Source organism: Tauraco erythrolophus, chromosome 4, assembly GCF_009769465.1.
Source record: "Tauraco erythrolophus isolate bTauEry1 chromosome 4, bTauEry1.pri, whole genome shotgun sequence".
NCBI classification, from domain to species: domain Eukaryota; kingdom Metazoa; phylum Chordata; class Aves; order Musophagiformes; family Musophagidae; genus Tauraco; species Tauraco erythrolophus.
The window spans coordinates 17646651-17666055 of record NC_141468.1 but is presented as its reverse complement, the minus strand read 5'-3'; the positions used below and the strand labels follow the sequence as shown (position 1 = coordinate 17666055).

At 42.9% G+C, this 19405-nt stretch overlaps 1 protein-coding gene across 2 annotated transcripts in view; it reads right to left on the bottom strand.

The window, feature by feature from the left end:
* LOC104376284 (sucrase-isomaltase, intestinal) overlaps positions 1-19405 on the bottom strand; it is a 62713-nt gene that overhangs the window by 29478 nt on the left and 13830 nt on the right. For both annotated transcript variants that reach the window (XM_086610349.1, XM_086610351.1), the window contains exons 5-12: positions 18003-18171; positions 17233-17329; positions 16057-16169; positions 8177-8302; positions 7016-7147; positions 1024-1137; positions 799-915; positions 633-717 (exon numbers count right to left, since the gene is read on the bottom strand). In XM_086610349.1, coding sequence (XP_086466475.1) covers positions 633-717; positions 799-915; positions 1024-1137; positions 7016-7147; positions 8177-8302; positions 16057-16169; positions 17233-17329; positions 18003-18171 — 953 coding nt within the window. The remainder of the gene's footprint in view (positions 1-632; positions 718-798; positions 916-1023; positions 1138-7015; positions 7148-8176; positions 8303-16056; positions 16170-17232; positions 17330-18002; positions 18172-19405) is intronic.

Sequence of the window (19405 nt, the reverse complement as noted above, 5' to 3'; positions counted from 1 at the left end):
TTTCCTGGGAAATGTTGGCTGGATTAATTGCCAGGACTACTAGCCCTGATTGTAAGCACTCACGGCTTCCTGAGGGAGAATGAGCATGTCATTAACTTGGCTACTGGAAGAGGTGTTCCCATTCCTATCAGTTTCCCATAGGCTTGGGCATTTTTAAACTTATTTTTAGCTCATTTCTAGTAAGGCCATGAAAATTTCTTTCCTAAGAGAAAGAAAAGGTATTGAATTAAGACATCAGGGAGATGCCATCTTCTTTGCCATGGTTTGTGGAAAAAGCAGAGACTGCCTATCCCTGGGACTAGCAGTGGTGGTGATAAGGCAAAAGGATTACTCTTTCCTTAAATCTGTAGCCAAGTTACAGTATATAGGTATCTTGCCCTTTCTCTGATGCAGACTGGTTGCCCAGAGAACGGCAGGAAAGGCCATTTTTCTAGTCCTGTTACAAGGCAGCTCCAGTGACAGAGGAAAGCAACTTATCTTTGATACTTCACCAAAGCTGAGCCAACCGAGTCCTGAACAAATATGTAACTGAACGCACGACACAAGCAGGGAAAGATGGAAAATGAGAAGAAGGAATTTTTTTCCTATCCAGGATTAAAAAAAACAAAGGTTCTCGAGGAAACTTTACTTACTAGGAATGTAAGGAGGGTTATTGATATCGTTATCAGCACATCCAGGATACTGGCCACTTAAGTAATTGGACGGTTCGTTCATATCCTTTAATAAAGAAAGACACATGTCAAAAGTCTCATTTTCTTTTTTTTTAAAAGAAGGGAGGGCAAATATAATGAAACATACAATCCAGATCCCATCGTAGTCAAGGACATCCTTAAACTCCAGGCACAAACGGGTCCACCACTCGACTGTCCTGGGGTTGGTGTAGTCAGGAAACACCGATTCTCCGGGGGGCAAGGCCTGGAGTTCACAGGTATAACCACTGGTTATCTTATTTCTTTTACACAGCTGCTTTATGACTTTGAAGCAGCACTAGACCAAATGCATCAGAGAATTTAATAAACAAACCTTTCCAACAGCAGGAGTTACACCATCGGAGTTGTTCACCCAGACTCCCATTTCCTCTCCGAGATCATAAGGCCTATAAGTGCCTGGTTCTTCATCCTTAGTTACGAAAGGGTCCTGAAAACAGTGATTCTCTTTCCATTATCAAAATCTCAAAGGTAACAATTACTTTTCTATTTGTATGTTTTAGAACAATTTGGATGATGTTCGTAATGCAGATTACAATAATATTGGAAGAAAACAGCATTAAAATTTAGTAAGAGTCAAGAGCACATAATTATTTAGGAAAAGTCATTAACTATATTTCAAGAGTATGTCTTGTATAAAGCAAAAGTGATGTGAAATAATTAAATACCCTCATGTTTGTTTTTTATGAGACATTCTACGTTGAACCAATTTTAAAGAGACACTGGATTTTACTGACCCCCAGCCCAGGTCTCTGCTTGGCAGAGCAGGATGCCCCTGGATTTCCTCCAAGGCAATCCTTGTTCCAGCTGCCTCAGCATCAGCAGCTACATGCAAAATTACTTAAATAAAACTTCTCAAGGGGCTTGAAGTTGGGACACATTCAGCCTGGAAAGGACCTCTTAACCCTCTCTTCAAATTCAATGTGTTTTATGCTAATGTGTTTTATGCCAATGGGGTTTTATGCCAGCCTGGTACAGACTAACTCAACACATGCATGCCTGCAGGGTCAGACGCCTCTGTTCTCCCCAGGCACAAAGACCACAGTGTTTTACACCCCATAGCTTGTCCTTCCTATCCCCTTCACTGCTTGGAGTGGTCACCACCTCTCATTGCTGCCAGTGGTATTGATGACACCAGCTCTCTGCCTCAGGGATGGCCATCAGTAGTCACCAAGCTCATCAAAATGGAGCCTAAACTGCTCCTAGGGAAGATAGTGGTCCACCATGCCAATAAGTAATAAAGTTAGGAATACTTGGAGATGTCAGTGAATGAAGAAAAACTATTCAACTCTACTTAGCAGTCAACTGGGACTATAAGGAGATAAGCACTCATTGCAATATGTCCCTAATTGGGAGCAGCTATATGCTTTTGTGTTTTTTAGAACAGAAGATGATTGCAGCTGTTTTAGAAGAAGGGAATTCTTTACTTTTCTCTTAGATTATCTTATTCCCTCAGGTTCTGCTTAAGGCAAAAAACTTGAAGTTATGAAACACAATGGAGAAAAATGCCACTGAAACAATTCTTCCACTCATTTATAGCTTGTGCTGTAATTTAAGTTAACTTTAATTAAAAGGTGACATAAATCTAACTAGTAAACTTAAGAACAAAAAACATCTGATCCCAAATGGTAAATTTCTTTAAAGGCATGTTTTAAAGCTCATTTTAATGCCTAAATTAATTGCCTGATTTACTCGTAAGCGCTCTGACAGCTATAGCGCTGCTGAGGAAAACATATTCTTCCATACATTAAAATTGAAAGCCCCTGCTAAATCCCTACTTTAAGTGCAAAATTCAGTTCAACTATCTATCTCCAGCATCACCTCCATAAAGAGTGTAAGTGTCCATTATATTTTTAACTTGTTTGATAGTTCAGCTTTAGAAAAAAGAAAACTGTCCTTCTGCAATAATTATAATTGTGAAAAAGATGTCTCTCAAGGGACTTGAAGGCTGGAAGAAGTCAGCTTAATTAGCTACTCCTAATCCAAACTTCTGGTTTCCTTCAGCTGAAAGGTTATTCCAGTGCATAAATCTAATATATTATGCAGGTTTAGTATCATCCTAAAGAGAACAAAACCCTCTCGTGCATTCTATGGGTTGTTTGTGGGGGAGGAGGTTCATGTCTGTTATATCTTCCCTAACTCATCTTTTTAGCAGCTCTTGGAGAGAAGGTGCTGAGCATCCTTAACTCCAATGTCTGCCCTGAGTCCTGGGAGCACCCAGCACTTATCCAGACTGACACACTTCCACCTATGGTTCCAAATATAGATTTTGATGCACATCCATAAAAATTCATCTCTGGAAATTTTAGCCTCTACAGCTCATAGAGTTGGACTTTAAAATGTTAAAGCTATCAAGCATTATTTTGAATCACGAGCATGTTGCTATTGACTTCTAAGTAGTTTGTCACTCATGTCATTCCTAGCTGTTTCTATTTTTAGCGTGATTTAGTGGAAGGTATACAAAGACTTTCATTAAAGCTCCTCTTCAGTAATAATGTTTATCATTTTACGTTGTAGTCATTGTTACTTTTAGAACTTCTTTCTTTGTTTCTAAAGAATATATTTGCTCTGACTCAGCTGAAGCAGGCACATTATTCAGCGCAACAATGATGACCAAGTACTGACGTTCTTAGACAAAATTTCCCTTAAATGGAGGTGACCTCTGAAAGAGACCAGGAGAGAGGAGTGCTGAAGGACTGCTTTTAGAGGCTCCAGTAACAGGGTCATGCTACTATCAAGGTGGCCGTAGGCATGGAGGGCTCTCAGCACTGGGTGCAAGTGTGGGGACTGGACTTCCTGATGGTGAGGAACCAGCCACTGCAGCGATGGTGGCACAACCAAGTTCAGGGTCCTGTCCTCAGGCAGGTTACCAGTATTAATACTGCTGGCTTTCAGGATCTGCACTTTGCTTGTGACCATAGCAGTCTGAGATGAGGAGGACTGAACACATATCCCCCAAATCCATTTACTAGAGGTTTTACATGACACTAAGTGACTGCAATCCAAGCCCGTTTCCTGAAATCATCATGAGGGAGGCAACAATCTGGTACACATGGGGAAATCACTCGTTACTGTCACTACCCAAAGGAAATCTAACCAGAAAATTGTTCTTTTGGTATCAAAATGGATTACACTTGCCTTGATTGCAGTTAGCATGACTTTGCTGTCACTTGAGAATGAAACCCTTCATACTGTTCCACCTCCTGACTCAATTTGCAGGAGTGCTTTACATCCCTAAAGAATGCTAACAGTCAGAGTTTGACAGAAATGTAAGCATCCATAACAAAGTGAAAACAGAAAACTTCATTACCAGTGCAACCTATACGTCCCATTAGCTTTTAAAAACGAAGGACAAACTGGATCAGCTTTTGTTCTACTTCACAAGCTTATCTAAAGAACCAGAGAAGACAGTCCTTAGTTACAGGTTAATGGAAGAAGGATAGAAGGGTTTCCTATCTGGATTCCCATTAGCTCATTGCATGAATTAAGAATTGTTTTGTACTCTTTGCATCTGCCTAACTGTTGAATTTAGGTTTTTATAGCAACAGCTCCTTGCACTACTCTAGCATGCACCATCTGAGAAACTGAAAGGGCTTTAAAAACATCGTTGAAGTTAAACTCACAAGTAAGAAGATAACGTAGCTCACCCACTAAACCGTGACTGCTTTCCTGTAGCGTCTTACCCAGCAGCAACTGCAAAACTGGAGGCAACCTAACTTTGATGACAAGGAGGTGAATATCATGTACGTACTGAAGGGCAAGAACATCTACAGGAAGAACTACCCCAAAATCATGGTATTTTGCTGATATGTTCATGTCTCGCAAACTTTTTTGAGATAAACCAGTAAGTAGGCAGGTGGTATTTAATGTTACAGCTCTAGGAGATTAGATAATTTTTAGAGCAGAATTGAGAATACAGGGAGCCTAAACTGCCTCATAGTTGGAAAAAGCACTCAGTCCTGACAACACATGTGCTCATCTATCACTTGGTTAGTTATTTACAGTGATGTATCTAGTTAATTTTGGACTATTTTTGTCTTGAAGTTGCTCTCCATCAGAGTGACTTCGTAATCTGTTACTGTTTAAACTTCGTGCCTTGGACCTCCACTGACGGAAATTGTTTTCACTGCTGCTCCCTGGAGCTTTTCATGATTTACAGCTGCAGAAGAAGTGGGACCTTCATGGGAATGTATCTTTGAGGACAAATTGCTGGCAAACAGCACTCACTATATAAGCTGCTGTTTCCGTTATCAGTATGTAATTGATCACTTGGCTGTGCCGTTTTGTTTGAGATTCCTAACAGCAAATGCAATTATAGTACAACAAAGTTAAGATTAGGCCAGTAATAAATACAGAACAGCTATTTTTAATAAAACTACCAAAAAAAAAAAAAACCCGCAGCAGACTGAAGAACAGCAAACCTCATAACTGTATTTTAAAAAGAAAACACTGATGGAGGTATCTGTGGTGCTGACTAGACCATCCTCAGTCATATGCTAAACTTTACAAAAAATTGTGGAGGAAAAAATAAGGACAGGGAGGAACTTCTGACTTTATCTATCTATTTGACAAGGTAATGTGATTTTTAAATGAGGAAACTGCAGTAGCTCTCAGTTATCTTGACTCCAGTAAATATCGAATATACCATCACAAGTGAAAGAGGAACTGTCACACAATTTAGAACTCTACTATTCAGTCTCTCTTCCCACAAGCCTTTGACAGGACCCCCGTGACAAGGTGAGGAACATAGCCCTTTATTTAAGAGGACTGGATCAACTTAGGGCCCAAACATTAGTGGGCTGTCCATTCTTGATTCAGCTGGACTAATTGGTCTCCTCACAAGTATGAGCCATCAATATAATGCAGGTAAATATGATGTGGGGCTTTGTCATAAGAGATGTTTTTAGCAAAATGAAGGAAATTTTCTGCCATTCTCCAAACACTGCGGGGGCAGCAGTCGGAGCCCCTAGAAATCCAGTTATCTGCTACACAGGCAAATGCATTCAAACGGGCACACATGAGGGAGGGCTACTACAATGAGATCTGAAGATGTCACCTCATAAAAAGAGAATAGAATACTTCAGTTTGTTTAGCCTAGCAGAAAAGGTTGAGAGAGAATACACTTGTTCAAATAAGTATATGAGCGGAAAAAAGTGGGAGGATGAGAGACTGGCAATTTTTGCTAAATAAGAATGGTAGCACACAAATGAAAGGTGCAAGCTGACCATTTAGGCTGGAAAATAGAAGACTACAATTACAGCAAAAAGTCTCTAGAGAGTCTCTGTGGGATTGTCTCCTCCTCCTTCCCCTACAGGTCAGCTCAGCCTGAGCCGTCCCTAACGTTCCCATTCGGCTCGCCTTGCAGACGGGCAGCTTCATCCTAATCTCTACCTTAAATATCTTCTGCTGCAATTTAAACCACTTTTCTTATCCTGTCCTTAGTGGTTATGAAGAACAAATTATACTTCCCGTCTTTGTGGCTATGTTTCACACCTGCGTGCGCTACTCCAGGTCTCGGCTCTACTGAGCCTTCCCACCCCGATCCTTCCCTCAGCCTGTGCTGGGCCAGGTCTTAGGCACCTATCAAGGCCTTTTCTTTAATTTCTGACCTCTGATGTCCTTGCCACCGTTGGCTCTCACCTAGCTACTGTGAGAAAAAGTAATTTCAGTGCAAGGACATGTTGGGGAATTTGCTGGAGAGAAGGAGCAATCTTTGTTGGAGAAAGTGATGGGGAAGATGAAAATGTCCAATTTTCACTTCTGCTCAAATTCATTCACTGGGTTATAAATCAATTTTGATAACAAGTTCTACATATGTTTTCCACCATTTTTCATGCAGTAAAACTTCTGCTACGTTAATATCAATTTAAAGTAAGTATAAGGCAACATGAACTGGAGTTACTAGCTCTCCAGAGTGATTATCAGTAGATTTTTTTCCATCGGTCTACTATTTTTGTGTGCATATTAAACTCATTTGTTCTTTTTCAGAAAAAGAATTGTATTAAAGCAATCCTATATCAACTCAGCCCTGAACAGAGGCAAAATTTCTCATAATTTAGAGGAAAAAAAGTGAAAAAGATTTAATATTATGATATAGAGATGGTGCTGGTACACAGATATCTGATAAATGCAACACATTTAAATATGAAATCTGTGAGAAATTGTCCTTTGGCTCTTCTCAACAAATGACAAAAATGGAAAATCTGCTACAATAGTATGCGTGCGTTAGCACCTAGATACTGCTATGAACATTATTCTACAAATAGTTCTTATAAATGGAGAAATAATTAGCAACATCATTAATTTACCAGAATCACGACATTGTGCATTCCTTCCTTCTTCAGCTGTTGGAGGTACTCAGGCAGACCTGCATAATTCACTTTATCATAGGTAAAGTCTAGGCGACGTTCCATGTAGTCGATATCAAGATGTTGAACATCCTAAACATTTTAAAAGTAAACATTACATGAATACTGCATCCAGCTCTGGAGTCCTCAGCACAGGAAAGACATGGAACTGTTGGAGTGAGTCATGAGGAGGGCCACAAAACAGATCAGAGGGTTAGAACATCTCTCCTTTGAGGACAGGCTGAGACAGTTGGGGTTATTCAGCCTGGCAGAGAGAACGCCCCGGGGAGACCTTATTGTGGCCTTTCAGTGCTTTAAAGGGGCTTATAAGAAAGATAGGGATAGACTTTTTTAGGGGGGTCTGTTGCAATAGGAGAAGAGGTAATCATTTTAAACTAAAGAGGGTAGATTCAAACTAGATATAAGAGTGAAATTTTTTACAACAGGTTACTCAGAGAGGAGGCAGATGCCCCATCTCTGGAAACATTCGAGGTCAGGTTGGACAGGGCTCTGAGCAACCTGATCTAATTGAAGATGTCCCTGCTCATTGCAGGGGGGTTGGACTAGATGACCTTTAAAGGTCTCTTCCAACTCAAACCATTCTATGATTCTATGATTGAAGTATTTGATACAGAAAATCAGAATGCATGCAACTGTATTTCTAACAGGTAAGTAACATATGAAATGAAACCTAAGAGAATGGCTATAATAATTGTAAATAAGTGTCAGGCCAAATTCAGCTCCTATAACCTCACATGATAGCAATGGACAAAATGGAAACATAGAAGACCTAGTTTAGCAACTGTTTGTCAGTGATATGCATCAAAAGTACGGTAATTTATTTTTTAAATGCTAGCACCTCATGCTGCATAACATTAAATCCACACTAGAATCACCTGCTATGCAGCCGGGAGCGGCACTTAAACCTCACGTTGAAAGCCCGCTTTAAACATTCTTTAAAACACTATAAAGATATTACATGCAAAACCACTACATAAGATTATGAATATCCTTTTATTCTACAATTCTTTTTGTAGGATAATCGCTTTTCCTCTATTATAATTTTATTCATCTCACTTTGGATTGTAAAATAAGCATACACAGTAAAAAATTCGTACTTACATATGGGATATCATAGTAGTGCATGCGATCGACGGTTTTCTTTAAGACATCAATGCTGCCATAACCCCATCGGGAGAGATGAAATCCCAGAGACCAGTAGGCAGGCATGTGTGGGCGCCCGATGGCCTACAGCAGGAATGAGAGATACAGAAATGCAAAGGGTGAGGTGAAGATTTTGGAGAGCAAAGTTATTCTGAAACACTGGGAGAGGCTCCCGGTTCATTTAAGCCACAAAGATCAGGGCACGGGTATCACACACCAAGAAATACCTTTTCCTTTCTCAGAACAGCTCACTGTACAGTAGGTTGGCTTCAAAAAAAGTCCTTCTCCTGAGCAGGGGCTCTGAGAGACACCCACACTGAGCATCACTTACAAGAACATTTCAGTGTCCACAATCCCTGACACTACACAGCAACATCAGATTTGCTAGTTTCTCTTGCTGGATCCAGCTGAACTAACTCATCAAGGATCTGATGTTTATTTGAGCTCCCTGAAGTTCTGATTGTATTCACACACAAGCCTGATGAAATTCAGTCACTTTATGACTGACTGCTCTTATTGCTGGCCCACAGCACTGGGTTGCCAGGCATTGACAAACCTTTTCAAGGTCAGAGTTACTGTTTCATTCCAAAATTCTCAACTGAAACACAAGGTAATGAGCTAAATATGATTTTATAAATATTTGATTTCCACTGGTTCCATGTTATCCTTCTGTAAATTGCATGAGGAAACTCGATTGAGTGCACAGGGGAGCGAGGCATCCTGCTCTGCTTCCCCTGGTGACAGCTGCTCTGGCAACCTGGGATGAACAACGAGCAACCACAATACTGCTGTTCTAGAAACAAGCTGAAATCTGACATTGCCTCATTCCTACACACTGGTGTTTTCCAGGGGACGTCTCCTGAAAACCTTACTCTAGTATTAAACAGTTAGGCCCCATGAAATTAACCTTTTTTCAGTATTTCTAGCATCCTTGAAGGCAATAAATGAAAATCAAGTAGCTAGTAAACACCCAGGACTTATTAATCAGTCGCAGCTATTGACTCCCTTTGGCTAAATAACCATTCCTCCCTTATTTCCTTGTGGATCTCCACAGGTAATTACACAAAAAAGTGAAAAAGAATAAAACTTGTATATTGGCAGCTAAACCCCATCTACTTTAATTAAATAAAACGAGGCACTCCTGGCACTCCGTATCAGTTGCATTGCTAAGCTCTCTAGACAATGCAATGCATAAAGGCGCATCTTCCTATGGGATTTTCTCCAGTAAGAGTCTGACCTGAGAAAACAATGCTGAACTTCAAATTGCTTTAAAATACATCATGGATACTAGCACTGGTGGGACGTGCGAACTGCACCAGGCAGAACAACAGATACAGGAGAAAAAGTGGGGAGAAACAGAGGATGTTTCAATGCACCTGAGCTGAGGGAATACACAGGGTATATTGCTTGCAAATGAGAATGGACAGATAGGTGAACTTAAAGCAGTAAGCATTAAAAATTTGGCTGCGCAATGGGCTTTCACTTGTTGGGATGCTATCTCACCTAAGACAAAGCAGGAAGAGGCCAGAACAGCTGGTGAGGTTAATGGTTTGAGTCACTCCAAGAGGGATGCTTTGGCTGAGCAGCACACCTCACCCATACGCCTCCTACTGATCCTATTCCACCGGACTTAACTCATCTCAGCCTACTCAACGCCTGCTTCAACCTCATCTCAGCTGGAGGTTCAGCCTTTTAGAGGAAGCAACTTGGCTATCAGCAGCAAGCTCTGGATGCAGCTGCACTTAACCTTCACCACACACGGCTGCACCCTTGCTAGGAGAGGCCCTGAACAGATGGAGGTGGCCCTCAACCATGCGAGGAGAGCTGGTGGGCAGAGACATGCCGTTGCCACCACGGTGCAGTCTCATCTGGTTACATGTGCCATTAGTTATTTCCAGCTTGTGTGGATGCACCTGATCCCCTAGACCATCCTTCGAGCTCTGCTGGGGTTAACCATGGAGAGCTGAACAGGGTGCAATGGCTCAGGACAATCTCATAGACACTCTGTGAGCCGGCACCGAGGTGTCCAGCAGACCATGGCAAGCCTCAGGGAAAGAAGTCTGCTTCTCTGCCACGACCGCACTGGCCATATTAAGGATAAATTCATCCGTGGAGGCAGCAGAGCTTGTTTTAGACCAGCCAAGGCTGCAAGATGAGCTCTGTGAGCCCCACCACTTTGTGCTCCTAAAGCAGATGCGTATTTTGCCCTTGTTTTCTCTACTGTAAACAGAGTGACCTCTACAAACAAGGTTAAAAAGACAGATGAAAACAAAAGAACTCCCTAATGAAATAAAATGATTTGTGCACAGGCTTCTCCCATTGGACAGGAGGAAGAGGGAAAACCAGCTGACAAATATTAATCCTGCGGCTGAACGCAGAGCCCGGTGCCCTGGCAGGATGTCTGCGTGGCATCCGCTGCCTCTCCCGGAGCGGGCTGGGAAACGGGAACCACCGCAGCAGTGACCAGCCTGGGCAGAGGCAGCAGGAGCCACTGGGCAGCCCTGCTCAGGGTCCTGCAGTACCCTGGGTCACTCCCTGGCTGGGGAGGACAGTCAGCCCAGGACATCGCCAATACAACGTGGTTCAAGAGCTGGATGGGGATTTGCTTCTGCCCTTGTGTTCTATCGAGCACCCAGGCAGACCCCAGCAGGGCTGGAGGTGGCGCTGTGGCCACTGGCGTGCTGCCCACAGTCCTTCCCAAAGGGCACGTCCTCACTGCTGGGGTTTGCTGAGGTTTGGCTGCTCACCCTTATGTGATGGTACTGCCTCACCTGCAGGCCCCAGCGCTGCTTCATGGCGAGGCAGAATTTTGTGACAGCATCCCTTGAGGAGTTTACGATTACAGCTGAACCAAGTGAAGAAAATCCGCCTTGCAAGGAAGATATTAAGTTTTAAAGCACTTAGTTCCCCAGGTTCACCAGGCTGGCGCATCTATGGTGAGCTTAATTGAAATCAGCAGAACATTTGAAGAGGAAGGATGAAAACAGGGCAGCTGGGAAAACAAATGTTCTTTTTTCTAATTATGCTGCGGACTCTCTCTAATGGATCCCCCTGAAGTTTCCTGATAAAGTAACTGACATATGGTACCCACTTGCAGATGGATCAGCAGAGGCAGGGATGTAATTTTGCAAACCTGAAAACTCATGTTGGATTTGATATATATTTAGGATCTATTTAACTCATATAGATTGCATTCTGCATACAAATGATCATAAAATGCAGTAGGCAGAGAAAGTCTGCTTGGCAAATTTGATTCCCATAGAATCAGAAAAGGTAAATGTGGTACAGCAGGGGAACCGAGGGAGGAAAACACGAGAAACGCAGAAACAGCAAACATATGGAGTATTCAAACTGAGAAAAAAAATGGGAAGATACAGTAGTGCAGAAGTAGAAAAAAAAATAGCGCATTTTCTGTACCACAATTCCTCCTGCACTTAGTTCTTAAATAACTCCTGGTGTTGTTTAATAAATTCACTGTTAGTTTTTCCAGGTTTACATAACATGGCATTATGTAAGCTTTTTTCACTTTTTTTTCAGATGCACCTGAGAGCTGATGAATCTAGGAGGTACCCTGGAAGCGTTTTGCAGTGAGAACAAAGTTCAGTGAAAACATGTATATCTAACAGCTAAAATCTGTGCCCAGGGAGCAGGTGATCCACACTCACTTTCCCTGCGTTGGGTTGTTGGATGAACAACATTATTACTATGAGCATCAAGGATACCAACTCAGTTACAAATGTTTTATAGTAAATCACAGTTCTATCAAAGACTTTGATGCGAGAGAGATGGCTGGAGTGTTGCCCTATACATCATAGAGGACGCAGAGAGAGATATTCTTTCCTATGCTTACAGAGAAACTGAGAACTCCAGCAAGGCAGGTACAGGGGCTCAGCATGAAAGATTGCTAATCTTGCACCCTAATTAGCCGTACAGCATGACTCTTGAAGCTTGATATTTGCTTCAACTTCCTTTCTTTAAGGAAGAGCTGTAGGAGGAAACTATAAAAATCCAAGTGGGCTAATGCTCTGGATTTAGACACAGAAATAGTGTGTTTGGATAATCACACAATGACTACATTACACGGGTGCTCCTATGGCCCAGATATCTGTATCCAGCCCATCCCCTATGGCTGAGGCAGGCAGGTGAGTTCTGCGGGGGTAACCTTCACTCAAAGTCTATGCACAGAAGTTGAACTTTGTTTTAGGAGAGCAAGAAGAAAGGCCCTGCAACTGCTGAACCATTAAGAAGATGCTCAGAACCTCAGGAGTCTAAGAGTTTTAAGAACTTTCAATGTCAAGATCTTCAAAGCTTGTTCTTTGCTGCCTAAACACTTGTCAGCTGCTTAGCCTTTCTTGGGGGACCCATGAATTCAACTGCATGACTCTCACTGAATCATTTGTGACAAACTGTAGGTACAAGCAGGTTCCCCATGTTATGTCTCAAATAGGAGGCTGGACTAGAGCCCTCCTGAGGTCCCTTCCACCTAGAACTATCCTACAGTTCTCTAAGGAGGAAGTAAACTCGCAATTTGCTCTCAAAACAGAACTGTATGCAGAATGCTGTCTGAAAGTCTGTCATTGGATCATTTATGATAAAATAACAAATTCATACCCTTCGCTCCACCCAACAGCTGTTCAATGCCCATTTGTCGAACTATAACTTTCCTGAGTATCTAGTTAGGGAGCTCGTATGCTACTGCTGCACACTGTTACTCTGTCCTGAAAGGCCACGAGCAGACTCGGCCATGGTGGCCTGGTACGAGGTCTGGCTGTAGAACCTCGGCTAAGCTCAGCTCAATGGCTGAGCTCTTTAGCTTATTACTGCTGCTGCCCATCCTCCTGCAAACTGAGGCGTTTGCCATAAAAAGTGAGATTTGTGTTATACAACTGTTCCACACACCGGACCTCTCTGTAGTAGGAGAAAAGTGTGATTACTGTCAAATATATATATATATAGCTGTGGGAGGACCGTCTCTGATGTGCCAGGAGCAGCGCTCCTCACTGCTGGGCTCAGGGACAGGAGGGAGCAGAAGAATCAGGATGGAGATTTCTCCTTCCCGTCACATAATGCCCCACACATGCCCTTGGAGCCTGTTTAAAGCAAATTAGCCTGGGCCAGGCTGGCACCAGGAGCCACCACGGCTTTCACTGCCACCTGTCCTCACCTCAAGGATGCACAAAGAGGTTGGTGGCTCTGGCAGGGCAGATGCAGTCATCCATGATCACCACTCAGGGAGCCCCACTCCTGGCACAGTCCAGCTGCCCACAGCTGGCCACGCAGCCCCAGTTCTGGGCAAGAGCCTGTGGGCCACCCCGGGGTGCTGCAGCAACATGGAGAGGTGCATGGGGAAAGCACGTGCCCTATAGAGACCCAGTAAAGAGCTTTGTTACAAAGCTGTCCTAACTCACTGGTTTGGAAGAGGCTGTATAAAAGCACTGAGCAGAGCTGAGCTCCTAGATCTTTCACAGAAATAAGCACGGTGGGGACCAGGAGAGTTGCCTAGGTCTTGAAGTGACACTGAAGGCAACAGCACAAAATGTTTGAGAAGGATGTGGAGGACTTTGGTCTGGACACAGCTCCCTTCCGCTCAACAGCCGTGCACGGGCTGGCACTTGGGCACCCTGCTATACCGCTGGAGCCATCCTGGAGAGGATGCAATGGGTGGTCCTTGCAAAAAGCCCCACACAATGATTTTGGGCAGACGCTTGCACAATCGGGAGGTGGGTGCCAATTCCCCCAGGCGCTCATTGCAGCAGGGCAGCCTGTCCCCACCAGGGTCTCCTGCGCTGGGACCTCCCACAACACCACTTCCCAGAGAAGACCCACGCAAACGGCTGAGAGAGCTGAGGGGTGGTGCTGACCAGTGCCTTGCAGATGTCGGTCACACTACTCCTTTCTACCCTCTCTCCTTCCCCAGGGCATGACAGTGACCGTGCAGAAGAATCCTCTTGGTGTGACAGAAAATACAATTGAAAAGTAAAGTCTTTTCTGTCTCCTTTGCCTTCCCACATGCCTTGTACAGAAAAGCCAAATCATTACCCTAGAGACTAATAATATGGTAATTGTAACATTTGCGATCCGGGAATTTCAGGATGTTTGCTGAAGAAGTTATTATTTCACTGTGAAATTTCTACCTTGCATTCTTTAAGAGTCCCTAGAGAGCTGAGTGTAAGCTCGAAGAATACAGAACAGGGGATTTTTTGTCCTGGCATGTGACATGTCTAGTTAGGAGACGCCCACCGGCTCCCCTTTACCTTGTTTTCTTCACTCCAGCTCCATTTCCAGAGAGGCAGGGGTGGAAAGCGAGCTGCCAGTACCCATCAGCTGGGGAGTGAGAACTCTCTCATTTTATTTTCAGCTGCTGGCCACCTGCTAAGCCACAGAAAGGCTGCCTTCAAACACCAGCGAAAGACTTTGAAAAGAAGCAGGGATGGCTCTAATCTCCATCACGCCGCTGCAGCAACTCCCTCGAAATAGGTGCTTCCATCGCAGGGATCACAGCTGAGGCTAGGGGAGAGTTAATTTACTTTTTTCCTCTTACTTAGGTTGATTTTTTTTTTTGTTTGATTGCTAATGTGTAAGTTCAAAACCCATTTTTCTAGTTGGTCTCTGGCACCCGGGTCCGAGGTGGCTGGTGGGGAGGATGCGCAGGAGGACTGGGACCTGGGAAGAGCAGTCACTCCGGCTCGGGGACACTGAGGGGCACCAGCAGCCTCCCACCTCTCTGGAAGGCACCACCTGAACCTCTGCTTGGAAAAGGAAGGTTTAGCAGAGCCCAGCCTTCCCAAAATTACAGCATAAGTGAGGCTTCTTCTCCTTTTCATCACCAAAACAGAACTCAGCAATACATTCCTTCTGGGCTAAATCCTCTTTTTCCATCGGTCCAAACCACAATATTTCTATTCCTATTTCAGGCATTTTAAAAGGCAGCAAACATAGGATATAGAGGATTTAAAAAGCCAGGCAAGACAAAATATTGCTGAAAATCAGAACTCAGGTGTCTTGGTGGGGCGGTGGAGGGGAAAGCAGAGAGCATGAACATCTCCCTACGAGCTCCAACTGTCTGGCTCCAGAACACCCTACCGCAGGCTGCTCGGCACCTCTGGTCACAGCTTGATCCTCAGGGTCTGCAAGCATGAATCCCTCTTCTCACAGTGGTGTGCCCCTTCTCAGCTTTGCTCCACACTATTTAGGCTTAGTGCTGGTTTCTTTATGCAGTGAACTTGGTTCTGAGGTGGCAATTTTTGGTGCCAGTGCTTAGTAAACACATCATCTGGCGTTTGGTGACCAGGAAGAACATATTATCTGCCACTTTTTTCCAAGTAGCCCTCACTGGTTAAGAATTGCACACACACTCCAAAACAGCTGTTTGATGGGTACCCTCAGTTCTTTGGAAAACACTGGGCAACTGCAAAGCAAGTAGCTATGCTCTTTGAGACAGCAGTAAATATGGTTTTTTTCACATCTATGCTCTCCAATGTAATTACCTGGGTTTCCATTAGTAAAAAAAAAGGCTGATGGCTCCAAAATTAACAGGCAATTCCACTGGCAAATAAAGGCTTAAGGCCTTTGAAGCTCATTCAAAATCTCTGAAAGTCCAGCAGATGTAAAGTTCTCAGACATTCCCATCTGTTCCCTGCCTAGTTTGTTTTCTCTATTCACAGTGTCAAAACACAGTCACGGTCATGTAGTGAAGACTGTAAAACTACCACAGCCCGGAGAAGAATAAGCTTCGACAAATTTCTTTCTAACCATTACAACCCTTTAACACACTCCTGCTCTCGATACTGTTCATTACAAGATACTGCCCCGTGTGCCATATGGACTGTTCTACTAACCTCTGTGTATTGCTGAATTACGTTTTCCGGAGTGGGTCCAAGGAAGACATAGAAGTCGAGGATCCCTCCAATCGTGCGGAAAGTCAAGGATGGGTCTGGACTCAGAGTAACATCTGAAAGGGAAAAGACAGGTTCTCAGTACAAATCACCTCCGCACTAAGCCTGGGAATGGTTCAAAGCTGCACCAGGGGAGGTTTAGGGTGGACATTAGGAAGCATTTCTTTAGTAAGAGAGTGGTCAAACACTCAAACAGGCTTCCTAGAGAGGTGGCTGACGTTCCAAGCCTGTCTGTTTAAGAGGCATTTGGACGATGCCTTGAATAATCTTCTTTAACTTTTGGTCAGACCTGAAGTGGTCTGGCAGTTGGACTACATGATGGGATTATTGTAGGTCCCTTCAAATGGAACTATTCCATTCTGTTCCATCCTACTCTAGGTGTATGAACACTGGAGTCTTTCATGCATAAACGTAACCCCAGGCAGCGGTGGCTACACATTCAAGTAACTACTCCATGCCTTGTGGGTACGATTGGATGAGCAAACAGGACCTGTACCTAGACTAGCAGTTGCCCAGTGTTTCAGATTGCCATTGTGCAGCAATAAATCACAGAAACCCACACAGAATAGATTGCACGGAACCATTTGTCTCAATTTCATTTATATAAAAAGGAACCACAAGCTTGTGTTTAGGGTTCCTCTATGCTATTTTAATCTTCTTACTGGAAGTCATTGCCTGCCAGGGGAAACTGATTTTATAGACTGAGAGAAGATCCACCTTTTCTGAAATGGTACCACTGGATTAATACAGTAAGGTGACCATGGTAACGCACAAAACTATTCTCCACTGGTGGAATATAGGACTAACCTAAATTGATTTGATTCAGTTATGCCAATCCCAGAGGAAATTTTCTTCCACCTTCTCCTTTCCCTGTATATGCATCTATTTTCAAAAAAAGATTAATCATATATTTTCATTGAAAATAGCTTATCTTGTTAAAAAGTCATTCTAATGAAATCTCTTTGAAAACTTTGTAGTAATTCCTGGAACCTCAGTTTTGAAACAATCATTCATATTTGTACCACATTGAAAAAGCAATCAGTAAACCAGTTTTTTGTATTTACTAATTTACCATCTTTTTATATGCAGTCTATATAAGGAATCCATATATTTTTTTACCTTGTGCATTGGAGTTCAGAAGGAGAACACCGTGAGCATTGAAGTCATCTTCTACACACAGATAGAAAGGGTGAACTCCATAGAGGTTGGCAAATGGCTGAAACATAAACAGTACATTAGGTATGGCTTGACTTTGTTATTTTTTGTAGTTTTTATCAGCTATATGCAAAGACAAGGAAATAAATTCGTTCATAGTTAGAAACTTGTTTTGAAAGGTTGAAGATTTTTTCATCTAAACTAATGTGAATTCAAATTGATAAAAAGAGGGATTTTTTCTGCCTCATCATGATGGTACTTTTTACTCTCTTTCAGTTAAATCTTGCATATTCTGCCAAACCCTCCAAAATGGCATGGATAAGAACTGCTAGTTAAAATAGTCTTATCAATCACTGACCCCAGTTTAGCCAAACATCTAATGAGTCCTGCTGAAGTCTATTTTGTTTGAGTGAACAGGGATTGATTCAAGCAAGAAATTAAATGCTTTCCTGAACCAGGATCTTGGCCCACAAAATACTTTTTTCTGAAAGCCAACTGCACTGTGAGAAAGCTTCTGATGAAAGGTTTCAAAGTCCCTCAAAACGCCTCCTGGTTTTGTCAGCCAGTCAATTAAAACTTACGACACCTGCAAAATCTGTGACATTCTGTGTTTGCCGTTGATTCACGTTAGCAGCATTACTACACAGAGGGAGATGCTCCCTCAGCAAAACTGCACCTCTCCACCTCCTTTTGTTGATACAAGTTAGAACAGAGTGTTGCATAAAGTGAATTACCGTTGGCGACTGATCCCTGCTGAACATGCCGTAGGTAGCGAAATCCATGCTGTGTTTGAAGGACAGGTGCTCATGTTCACCAAACCCGTACACCGAAGTGGATGGCACAGTAGTTGTGATCTGAAGATACTGATTGAAGAAAAACAGATCAGACAGGGGACTGTCCCACCTGCAACAAACAGAGGGAGACATGATTAGTTTGCTTACCTTTGGTATGTCTCATTTTAAGTTCATGTCTAGCTATTTGTAGTTTTTCTGTATTTTGGAGAGTAACAATATTAAAAAACTGTTAAATTCTATGCATGCCTTCAACATGCTTAACCTGACACACATTAAATTAATCTTGCAATGGCTGCAGACATCTCATCTATTTATACAATAAAATGCATCAGTATAATTTTGAAAAGAACAACTGAAATAACAGAAGACACTATCTATAAACCTATTACCAAAATAAGTGGTTGCTTGTGCTATTTCTATGACAACCAACGGGGCAGGCTAAAAATTGTTATTACGCAGTGGGGTTCAGAATCCTTAATGAGAACAACAGACATTTAGTTGTTATCAGTTTTTTACTTTTTAATGCTTTGCTGGATCAGGACCCAAATACTCGGTTAACCTCAACTTTGTGCAGATGCGTAAAGCAGAGGGACAGCTTCCTCCAGACTCTGTTTGAATGAGATGTTTTTATTGTGATAACTCTCTCCTGCTCCTCTCACTAGCTTAATGCCTTTATTTCTATTGAATCATCTGTGGACACAGGCTCACATTTTAATTAGGTGTTACATTCTGTTGCCTATCTCTAGTGCTATAATGAGCTGTAAGCTAGATGGGGGAGAACATAGTCAAGCTGTGGAGAAGTGTTTCGTTAATGGTACTGTGTATGCCATGAGTACCACATTTAGATAGCACCCTCTCGAGCCTTGTTTAACTTTGAATTTGTTACAGCTAATTAAAATAAATGAGCTAAAGCCATAGAGCGTAGAAGTGGCATAACTCTCCTTTTAATGGTCTTTTGTCAATGATTTTGACAAAATTAAATAGTTGATCAAATAGACTGGTGAATCAGAGAAGTGGAAGATGGGCTGTGTCAGTGGGAAGAGGAACACTCCCTGGTGAGCCCTGGCTGCCACCCATGCCGCTGGCACTGCTGCCTGGGGACAAGTCCCTGCTGCTGGGATAACTGGGAGCACTGCCACTCCCACCATAGCAAGCAAGGACAACCACACAGAAGGATGCCTGAAGGAGGATCCAAGGCACACTCCTACCCCTCCATGAGAAAGGCAGGCACCGTCCATCCCTAAAGTGTCCCAGACAAATCCTACGTAAACCATATGTGCTGAAGGGGCTATATATTTTTGAAAAAAGTCTGTTTGGCCTTTCTCACAAGCACAAAAAGTAAG